The 12,223-nt window shown below is 25.9% G+C and overlaps 1 protein-coding gene across 1 annotated transcript; it reads right to left on the bottom strand.

Moving 5' to 3' along the window:
• Positions 1-2,148: 2,148 nt before the first annotated feature.
• Positions 2,149-5,153, bottom strand: LOC136087598 (uncharacterized). Its single transcript, XM_065810862.1, has 3 exons — positions 5,081-5,153; positions 4,748-5,006; positions 2,149-4,565 (listed from the first exon to the last, which is right to left on the bottom strand). Exons 2-3 carry the CDS (start codon positions 4,971-4,973, stop codon positions 3,463-3,465), a joined length of 1,329 nt encoding a protein of 442 aa, XP_065666934.1. The 5' UTR covers positions 4,974-5,006; positions 5,081-5,153; the 3' UTR covers positions 2,149-3,462.
• Between the last annotated feature and the right edge of the window lie 7,070 nt (positions 5,154-12,223).

The raw sequence follows: 12,223 nt of genomic DNA, 5'->3' as shown, positions 1-12,223 counted from the left end.
GGGGGTTACAAATTTTATAAGTCATAATTATTGAACGCTATGAGATTATTTTACAAAGTTTATAATTTGTTGATAAATATAAACATAGTTGAGAATATCAAAAAATATTTTATCAAAAAATGTATTATGCTCTCACGTTTGGGATAGTTGAAAGTTATGTTTTTCTAAAAGATTCATCAAAAAATTAAAATTTTCTATTTAATATATGCGTGTTGATATCAAATCTTATGCGTTTACATTTAAAGTTTTAAATAAAGATGCTTAGTTAAAGCACATTTTAATTTTGAATTCGTGTAAAGTTAAAAAAATAATCTAAAAATTAAAAGAACCTAGTTTTGGTGCTTTTTAAAAAACGTTTTTAATTTTTGCGCGATGAAAAAACATTTAAAACTAGCTCTTGCTCTTCGAAAAAAAAGTGTTTTCGATTCCCATAACTCTCATTATTTTTAATGAAATCTCTTAGTAAGACTGGTTATTTGTATAAACTTTGAATGAATTTGAATTGGTTATAAACTTTTTTTAATAAGAAATAAACGTTTATATTTTAAAGCAATTTAAATAAATGAAACTATTGAAATTACTGGCTGTTAAACTGTCTAACGATAATCGTGTTTTAAAGAATGTTCTCAAAAATCGTCAGACTTAAAGCTTTTTAGATTATTTTATTCTTCAATGTTTATTATGGAAAAATTTTTAACAACACTACATAATCAAATTTTGACATTATATAAATGTATAGATGTATGTGTGTGTAACTTAGTACAGTGTAAAATTAAAAAGTTTGATAAGTGATTTTCTACTTATTTATATATATACGCATATATATATGTATATATATAAATATATATATGTATATATATATATATATATATATATATATATATATATATATATATATATATATATATATATATCTATATTATATATCAGAGCCGTAACCACAATTTTGATGTTGTGGGGGGGGGGGGGCGGGGTTTTTTCAATTGAAAAAAAATATTTTTTTTAAAGCATGGCCTTAAAAAAAATATTTTTTAAAAGATTATTAGGGGGGGGGGGGCTATGCCCCCTAGACCCCCCGGCGGTAACGGCTCTGTATATATGTGTATATATACATATGTATATATATATATATATATATATATATATATATATATATATATATATATATTATATATATATGCATATATAGATTATATATATACATATATATATATATATATATATATATATATATATATATATATATATATATATATATATATATATATATATATATATATACATATATATATATATAGATTATATATATAGATTATATATATATTTTATATATATATATATATACATATATAGATTATATATATATTTCATGGATGAAAATAATCAAAAATCTGACTGTGCCACTCTTTCCGCAAATTTCCACTCTTTTAGCTTTCCCTGTCAAAATTTATTGATGCAATCAAAAAAACGCAAAACAATACCCTTGGCAATAATTCCTATAAAACAAAAATGTTCATTTTTTTATTTTCACAATAAATAAATACCTGAATATTATTTATTTTCATTTATGAGGTGCAATTATAAAGTAAGAATATTCTATGAATACATAGAAACACAAACGATTTACTTCTCTCACATAAACACATAGATATAGGGCAATTCCACATCAAATCACCCAGTCCATTGAACCGTGTGTCTTCCTTTTGTGTTATATTTTGACACATTATTCCTAATTATAAAAAAATATTGCATGCAAAATTTCAGCTAAAAAAGTTTAGCGGTTGACAAGATACTGCAATTTTAATACTGACCTGGTTTCCCAAAATTACCCGGTTTTCATAACACTCTGAAAAAACATTTTCCTTGAAATAATAAGAAATAAAAATGGCAAAAACATGAAAATGAACATATATAATGTTTTTTTGATGCTGAATTCAATAAATGTACTTAAAATGTTCAAATATAAAAAGAACATGCATAAAAATTAATAAAACAACTAGTTTCTATAAACCAACTTTAGGGCCCAAAATCTCAAAACACCCCCATCAAAAATTTTTTTTTTTTGCTGGTAATATTTTCAGCTGTTTATTTGCTTACTAGGCACAAAAAATCTAACTGGAAAAACGACTGAAACATACGGAACTTTAATTTCAAAGATGTATTACTTTTTCAAGAAATTCCCAAAAAATATTTGTAAATAAAATAAAGTTAATCGTAATTTAAAAAGTTACTTAAATATAAAAGATTTTTAAAGGTATCAAAGATGAAAGTTATTTTGACTACGTTTGTAATAGTTTACAATATTGCTCCCATTTTACTTGTACTTCCTCTATTTCAGCATTTTCAAACACATAGTTTCTACCAGAACTAGAGCAAGCTTGTGGAACAGATAGTTTTTTCAATATGTTGGTGTTTGGAATAAAACAGTAGTCGTCTCTTTCAGGCCAGTTAAAACAGATTGATAGACCATTTGGATGAAGAAACTTAACTTTAGCATCAACTTCTTCTAAGTTGGTTTTAGTTACAATGCCGCTCCACCACTTACCATCACAGACTACAGCGACATAACAACCTAAAGTGACAGTATCAAGTTGAGATATGTCTTGTTTCTTTTTAAGATTGTGGTATATTATATAATTAGTGTCTGTACTACTCCTCTTTGCCCCAACCTTGTTATCTCCAAGATGTATAAATTGATGAAAGCTACGAGTACCAGGTAGAGTTGTTACACCAGTGTACCTTTCTTTTTGCTCTTCACGTTGCAATTGTAAGTCCAATCCCTTTATGTAAATGAAGTTAACAACTTTGATTTTATCAATACAAAATTCATACATAGCTTCTGATGTGAGAACTTGGTTTCTGTACGGTCGTTTTAAACTTTCTTGTGCTGTTAATCTTTTTACAGTACCACCAATCCCATCGCATGGTGACTTTCCGTGGGACGTGGCAAAAAAGTTCCATTCAATTTTAAGGCAAAACTCGCTCTCTAGTTGGCATAGATTGTAAAAGCTTTTACAATTTTTGTACTGTCCTGCGCAACCATCAGTGAATAAATGTAATTTGGACAGATTGGAAAATTTTATTTTTAATATTGGTATGATTAGTTGGAATATTTTGTACACATAAGTTACATCGTGTATAATGTCATCTGATATAAAACAGTAAGAAATATGTTTCAGTTCACCTTTATCATCTTTATAGTATATGACTAATGGATGTAAAGAACAATGTTGGGTGTTCCAATGATAGCTCTGTATTTCATCTTGGACAACAAAAGCATAATTTTCAGCAAAGTTGCCAATAATGATAATGTTTGATTGATCCATATATTGTTTCAGTTGGTAAAGGTACTGTGATTGAGAGTGAGCAATAAAAGAATGAGCTTGTAGCTTTTCAAAACAAGATGCTAATAGTTCAACAAACGTTGGAACATCAGCTGTTAAACTTAATAGTGTTGCACGGTCAGTAGTTTACCATTGCTTGTAGTGTCTCAAAATCATCTTCGTATTCTCCAAAAATCTCATACAAATATTTGGTGAGGGGTTCTTTACCAGGACAATCATCACACTGTGCAAGCATGCATTCTTTGTTTTTGAAAACAAAGCAAACGGTTTTTGAAAGTAAGTCCTTATACTTTAGTCCAATATTTAAAGCATCTACTAGCAATATGGCATTTTGGTGATAAGAACAAACACAAACAGAATGTGTACCACTTGCACCAGGCAAAATGCACCACTTTGGTCTAAGTGAAGCAAATTTTGAGTAACTTATTTGTATTTCTGGATTGTTTTCTTTGTATAATAAATATAGTTCCTTTAAATTACACAAAAGCAGTTTTTTTTGTTTATGGACGTTCTTTTGAATACTAACATAATCTTTTTTTCCAGGCATAGTTCTACATAAATCACTTGAATCATAAAAAAGTTTAACAGAATCTTCTATTTCTTTTTGTAAGACTTTCCCTTTATACAAAGGTGAGATAGCCAACAATCTTTTTTTATTAAAAAGTTGTCTAGCCTTTTTTGCTTGGTATTCTGTAACTGCAAAGTTATTTTGTACTTCTAATATTGACCAACTTGGGGGTGCCAGTGTTAGAAGTTGAACAATAGTCCTTTTGTCAGAACATAGAATTTTTTCTTTTATCAAGCTCATAATTTCATCAAAGTTTTCAGCCTTCTTTTTAATGCCATTTGGTTCATAACACAGTTTTGAGGGAACATTGAATTGACTTTCAGTTTTTCTAGTAAGGTTACTTACCATTTCGTTGATGCGCGCAACTTTTCGCTTTCCTTCTGAGAGTAAATGTTTTGATGACTTTGAATGAGAATTTAGAGGAGATATATTAAAATTTTCAAGTTCTTCATTGATCTCCTGTCTTTTTGATTTGAATGATGATATTAGAAAATCTTCATCTTGTTCACCCTGACTTTGCTTCTCTTCTTTAAGATCTGCTTTTTTGGCAATCTTTTGCTTACAGGGTTTGCAAAGTTTCTTTCTAGGAGCAATATTTAAACTACTTCTCATCATGTCTTGTGACTCATTTATCGTAACTACTCTAAGATTTTCTAAAAGTAATTGAATTGTATATATAATTGCATATAGCTTTATGTATTTTGTATATAGTATAATTGTACGTATAGTTGTATATAGCTTATCTGCACAATTGTTTAAAACATTGTTTATGTTTTGGAAAACACAAATTAAAAAAAAAAATATATTAAAATATTTAAATTCCACTTTTACTTACTTGTAATTTTCTTTGTATGTTTTTTGAATGGATCACAGCATGCTTTCTGCCATATAGGATACATTTTCAAATAATTTGTAGCATGTTTTTCACATAATTTTGTTAAGTTTGATAGTTCAATGTTACAGCGTAATGATATAGCTATTTTCTCTTCGTTGCTTAATGTTCCAATAACATCTTGTTGGCCTTTGCATGCATCTGATGTCATTAACCCAATAGAACACATCTTATAATAAACTACTTTGTATAAATGTATTTCCTAAAAAAAAGAGAATTCTTTTTTCCTACTTAATTTTCAGTAAAAAAAAAATTTAATATAGAAATAATTCAAACCTTTTCAGAATCCCACTGTTGTATAATTTTTTACACTGATAGATATTGTTAATTTTCTTTATAGATATATTTATATGTATATACAATTTATATATATATATCAAATTGTTAATTTGTTAAAATTCAAATAAAATTTACGAATGCTGTTTTTTAACTGAACTTTTTATAAACTAGTTATTATAAACTTTTACAAAAGTTGTCAAAATTTTAAAAACAAATGCACATCCATATCACACTAATTCAGTTTTTATATAAAACAAAACAGGATGTTTTTTTCAGTTGTTAAGTTCAAATAACTAAGTTATCATATAATTAAGACTTCCTTAAATATAACAAAATTGTTTTTGATACATCTTTGAAATTAAAGTTCCGTATGTTTCAGTTGTTTTTCCAGTTAGATTTTTTGTGCCTAGTAAGATTATAAACAGCTGAAAATATTAACAGCAAAAAAAATATTTTTTTGATGGGGGTGTTTTGAGATATTGGGCCCCAAAATTATTTTATAAAAACTAGTGGTTTTAATAATTTTTAAGCATGTTCCTTTTATATTTTAGCATTTTAAGTACATTTATTGAATTCAGCATCAAAAAAACATTATATATGTTTATTTTCATGTTTTTGCCATTTTTATTTCTTATTATTTTAAGAAAAATGTTTTTTCAGAGTGTTATGAAAACCGGGTCATTTTAGGAAACCAGGTCAGTATTAAAATTGCAGTATCTTGTCAACCTCTCAACATTTTTAGCTAAAATGTATATATATATATATATATATATATATATATATATATATATATATATATATATATATATATATATATATATATATATATATATATATATATATATATATATATATATATACATATATATATATATATACATATATATATATATATATATATATATATATATATATATATATATATATATATATATATATATATATATATATATATATATTATATATATATACATATATATATTATATATACATACATATACATATTATATATATATATATATAAATATATATATATATATATATATATATATATATATATATATAGAGAGAGAGAGAGAGAGAGAGAGAGAGAGAGAGAGATTATATATATATTAGTGATGTACCGATTAATCGGCATCGGTATCGGCTTAATTGGCCACTTTTTACACAATTGGTATCGGTATCGGCATCGGCCTCATTTTCCAATTTTCCAACCGATGGCATTTTAAAATTTTCATCCTGCATTTCGATAATAATTAAATAATAAATATACTAAACTTTATGCATTACGTAGAATTTTTTTAATAAATTTTTATTATGACTTTGTTTACAGGCTATATTATTTATTCTTAAAATGATGTTTATAAGCTTTAATTTAACAGCTGAATGTACTTATACTTTTACTACCGTTGTGTTGTTTTAAGAATAATTTTATTTTGTGTTGTTCTACTTTTATACTTAAAAGTAACCTATTTAAGCATTGTTATCTGTATGTGTTCAAGTATAGCCTACTATATTTCTATATTTTTATTAGTTATTTTTGTTTTGTTTCAATTCACCTCCCCAAGGCCAATGCAATCGAGGAGACTACTTTAGATTTGGTTACAACCCTCTCTTAACTTTATAACTCCGAAACACAAACCTTGACAATAAAGGCCGCTGCGTCAAGAAACAAGTTTAGCGCGGTACTACCAGGGACATGGTGTGGATAGAACATCACAAAATAAAATAATTATAAAAACAACTTAATTATCTAAAAATAATTTAGATATCTAAACAACATATGATTGTTGTTTAGATATCTAAATTATTATTAATTTAATAAAGAATTCTTAGTAAACTGCTTATGATAGTACCATTTTCTTTTTAAAAATGAAATGAAAAGGGTTCCTCGAAAATTGTGTTTATTTTTTGAAAGTTTACTTTTCATAAAAAAACTAAAAAATGTATATTTTTTTAACTGAGTTTTCTAATATCTTTTAAAATAATGGTTTGACTCTAATTTGAGTCCAAGTATTTGTTTACCAGTACTGATTACATGAAAAAGATTACACGGCTTAAAGTTGTATGGTTTTGTGTTTTCAAGATTTTAATAGTTAGTTAATTCATCGGTATCGGCATCGGTATCGGCCTTTCCCCATCCATCGGCATTGGTATATATATATATATATATATATATATATATATATATATATATATATATATATATATATATATATATATATATATATATATATATATATATATATATATATATTTATATATATATATATAATATATATATGTATATATATATAATATATATATGTATATATATATATAATATATATGTATATATATATAATATATATATATATATATATATATATATATATATATATATATATATATATATATATATATATATATATATATATATAGAGAGAGAGACAGAGAGAGAGAGAGAGAGAGAGAGAGAGAGTTAATTCTTGCTTATTTGCTAAAAGTTGCTTAATGCATAGTTGCTTTGCTCATTGTTGAAAATTTTTAACTATATTTTAGGAATTAAACTTAGAAATAAAATTAAATAAGAAAAATATCAACAATGAGCAAAGCAAATAAATGTTTTATAGACTATTTTGATATAAAAATAAATAAGTTTTGCAAAATAAAAATATCAAGAATAGGATTACATCTGGCAGAAAATTTTTAAAATATTTTACATTACATTCACATTTCTCGATTTAAACAAATCTCTTTGTATAGTTTGGATCCATGAGTCATATAATTACTTTCCTAAATAATAAAAAAAAAAAAAATTATTTATAAAACAATTGGCATTGGCCGATGGTTACCAAAACCGATGTCGATGCCAATGCATCTGTGCACCCCTAATCTAATATATGCAAAGTAGAATCCCGTTAACTCGGATCCTGGATAAGTTGGAAATACCTTCGCCTCAAATATAATTAAACGTAACGAAAAATTTTCACTAATATCTTCAATTCGGTTATGCTTCGATTAAATTCTATTTATTAACGGATATTATATTAAAAGTTTAAAAATGTAAAAAAAAAAATTAGAACTTCGATCGTTCGAAAATTAAAAAACTTTGTGTCAAATATAATTAAACTTAACTTTTTCACTGATATCTTCGTTTCGGTTTAATTACGATAAAATTTTATTTAATAAAGATGTTGTAGGTTACTAAAAGAAAGCCAAAAAGTAGAACAATAACAGAAAAACACATAAAACTAAAATAACTCGACGAAGGAAAACCATCTGTACCTACAGTGGGGTGCAAAAAAAAAAAAGCCACACTAACATTTTTTCTTGGTTTTAAATATATAATGTATTATAAAGCAAAACTAAAAAAATTTGGTTTGGTAGTAAGAAATCTAGGACAGAAAAAGTATGTTTATATTTACACTAATATATATATATAAATGAAATCTTTAAAAAAAATGGGTTAATACAGACACATTTAAAATTTTAGAAAACAACTAACAGATATAGAAATTGGACGAATTATTGAAGTTGATGACCAAGGAGAGTCTTACAGAAGCATTAGAAAACGTTTTAAACGACAAAACTCAGTCAATAGTAGTTTGGTGAAGTACAAACAAACTGGTACTGCTTAAAGGTCTCTAGGATATGGGAGAAAGTGTAAAAATTCAAATAAGGAAGATCGCTGCACTTTTAATGCCGTCAAAAAAGATCGTAAAATTACATGTTCTGAGAAAAAACTAGATTTAAATCTTAATAATATTTCAAAATAGACAGCATCTTGTCAAATAAAAGCGGAAGGTGAGTTTGTTGCTGAAAAAAAAAATAAAAACCCTGTTAGTGAAACCAGTTGCAAAAAAAAAATTAAAGTGGTGCATTGAGCACAAAGATTAGACATGTTTACAACGGGGTTAGGTTACTCGGAGCTTGAAAAGCTTTACCGGGTTGAGGGTACCATGGACCTGCATTTGTTTCACATGATCTTAGTTAATCAACTTCGATAAAGTAAAGAAGAACTTTTCCCTAATGGTGACTACATCCTACTACAAGATAACAATCTCAAACGTACGGCATGGTTGAATAAAAAATATCTAGAATCTAAATTGATACCAGTTATGTCTTAGCCAGCACAGTCTCCTGATTTAAATCCAATAGAAAATCCTAGCTCTATGTTGAATAGAAAATTGAAAAATCATAATGCAACAAATGAAAATGAGCTGTTTCAAATTATTATTGCTGGTTGGAATGTTTTGAAAAATGACTTATTAAAAAGACTTGTAGAGAGTATGCCTTCTAGATGCGCAGAAGTCATAAGAAACAAAGGATGACCAATTAAGTATTACAACTAAAACTTTAAAAATACTTTGCAAATCCTAATTTCTTTTTTTATTATATGTAATATACAATAATTTTATATACATTTCTTTAAAAATTGTCTTGAATTACTTTTGTTATTTGAATTTAAGACATTTTTTGTTGGTTTTTTCATCAAAAAATTGTGTGGCTTTTTTTTCCACCCCCCTGTATATCAAAGAAGTATGGCATTCCAAAAAAACATTGTCTGGATGGTCAAAAGCAAAAAACACAATATAATCAGAAGTTGAAAAAAATCAAACCACTGCAAAAAGAGTGAGGATGCGTGTCTCCCTAAATAAGGATTTGAATAAAGCATTCTATATGTGGTTTTTAGACACCCGACACCAAAACATTCCTGTGCCATTCTATGTAGTTTCGAAGCAAGAATGGCAATTGCGACCTCATAGGAGCTTATATAAATTTATAGATTCAGCCCTAGTTTACAAACCAAACTTTTTTAAATTTATGACGTAAGAATGACATTTTATTTATACATTCAGTAAATAGAAAACCATCATGCAGCCATGCATAACAGTTAATGGCTAATATTATTATTAATAGTTTAGTAAACCAACGCACCAGCCTTATTGCCAAATGTTTGATTGTATATCACACAAATGTTTGATCGTATATCACACAAATGTTTGATTGTATATCCCACAATAAAGCATCTCATGATCTTTTTTTTTTATGATAGGTTGCAATATTAAGTTAATAAAAGTTATGTAACTGAGTTCATTAATTGAAACTAAATTTTTGTCAAATGTTTAGGTGAGAAAGTATTTTAGTTGTTGATAATTTTTCTAAATCATTGCTGGGTGAGAGTTTGTCATCTTTATTTGGGTTAAATATTTTACCATTGAAACATTTTAAGAATGTGTACTGATAAAAACGCAAAATTACTTTTTGAGGTCCAGTATGTTATTAAAATATACAAAACTCGAGTTGAATCATTTGTATTTCACAACAAATCTATGTTGGGGAAAGAATACTTATTACAAATTTATGTAATATAATAAACCTATTTTTGGTCAATACTGAAACATTTAACACTCCAAAAAATATTGTTTTCAACAGCTTCGGATTGAAAACATAGCTGTGTTACATTACAAGCAAGCGCTTTAACACTTTGGCAGTTCTTATAAAGAACAGAGAGTTTACGGATGATATCGATTAATATTATATTTTGATATTTAATTTAAATTCGAAACGAGTTTCTCAGAAAGCACGCTGTATATAAACATAATAGGGGAGTTTATTTCTTCTGATTTCGATATTATGGACTTAATCCTTTGTTAACTTTTGTTATGTTTTGTTATTGTTTTAATCTTTTTGTTAAGTTTTGTTATTGTTTTACGTCCTTTGTGCTTTTGGTGGTAGATTTAAATACTAATTAATTAAAGTACAACTTTGCAATTAAAATACTAAGTTTGCTCCGAAATGTGAAAGTATTGTTTTTAGACTTATCTCATTCAAAATTTTATCCTCTTTCTTTTAAAGTATGTATAAAGCAGAGTTTATTTTTGGAAATACGATAAAAATCTATATTACCAATATTGTTTATCTTAGCAACGCCATTGCCACCACAAACACATCTATTGTTTATTATATGAAAATTTACAAAAAAAAAAAAAAAAAAAAAAGAAAAGAAAGAAGAATTTGGAAGCTAATTTGTTTATTTATTTTGTCTAAAATAATTTTAATTGTTTATCTATCTTTAAACAACAAAAAATATTTCTTTTTTTTTATTTTGTACTTATTTTCCTTATATTCTGCTTGAGTTTTTAATATTTCATCCAGATTTCAAAACATGATTTCTTCTGATTTAATGAAGATTTTGTTCTGAAATTTTCGGACATATTTCTACAAGCATTAAAAATCATTTGATAGATAGATTTTATTGAATTATTTTTAAAACTCACTATTTTTAATTTTAACTTCAATAAATTGTAATATGTATTGCTTGTAATATGAATTTTAACTTATTTTAAAAAACCAGTCATATCTTTACATATATAAGAACTAATATAATATACATATATAATATCTAAAACTCTATCAGTCAAATAGGGTTATGAAATAACATCAATAGATTTGAAAAACTTGATCAATGGTTCTTTAATCCAACTCAAGATGTATTTTGAAACCATAAGAATTATTTTTTTGTTAGAACGTTTTTTGCGCCATTACGAACTTTTGATTAGACTTTTCAAAATTGTTTTTTGTAAAAACATTTTTCTTTCTTAGTGAAAACATTTATGCACATTTTGAACACAACTTTTTTGTTACTATAGTAACAAACAAGTTGTGTAAAAAAATTCCATTAGCGGTTGACCACTAAAAAAACATTTTTCATGAAAAATTAAAAAATAGTTAAAAGTGTCATCACTAAGAAAATTTTTTTTTTTGCAAAAAACATTCTTATATGATTTGAAGTCAAAAAAGTCTTTTTAAAAAACATTCTTATATGACTTGAAATCACAAAGAATTCTCTTTATTTATAATATTTTCCTTTATTTATAATATTTTCGAAAATTCATATTGCGCAATCGACTATTGAAAGCAAATAATGAGGTTAGGGTTTATCAGTTATCGTTAGCCCTGTGGCAAGTATTTTTTTTATTGCTGTTTTTATCTGTTTACTTTTTGCTTTTTTAAATTATTTTTATCTTGCTTTATTTTCTCTTCTATTTAATATTTTAAAAACTTTATTTTCATCTAAAATATGTAGTTTTTGTTTTCGAACAGAGATCAATATGGAGTTCCGTAATAGCGTACTGTTTTGGTGACGTCATATTG

This window comes from Hydra vulgaris, chromosome 11, assembly GCF_038396675.1.
Source record: "Hydra vulgaris chromosome 11, alternate assembly HydraT2T_AEP".
NCBI classification, from domain to species: domain Eukaryota; kingdom Metazoa; phylum Cnidaria; class Hydrozoa; order Anthoathecata; family Hydridae; genus Hydra; species Hydra vulgaris.
Note: the sequence above shows the minus strand (reverse complement) of the source record. Positions and strands in the feature narration are given on the sequence as shown.

Excerpts from the sequence above, each read along its gene's own strand:
- LOC136087598 (XM_065810862.1), bottom strand. The coding sequence starts at position 4,973 with ATGTGTTCTATTGGGTTAATGACATCAGATGCATGCAAAGGCCAACAA. Across the intron at positions 4,566-4,747 it reads ACATACAAAGAAAATTACAA|AAAATCTTAGAGTAGTTACG; the intron begins GTAAGTAAAAGT and ends AATTACTTTTAG.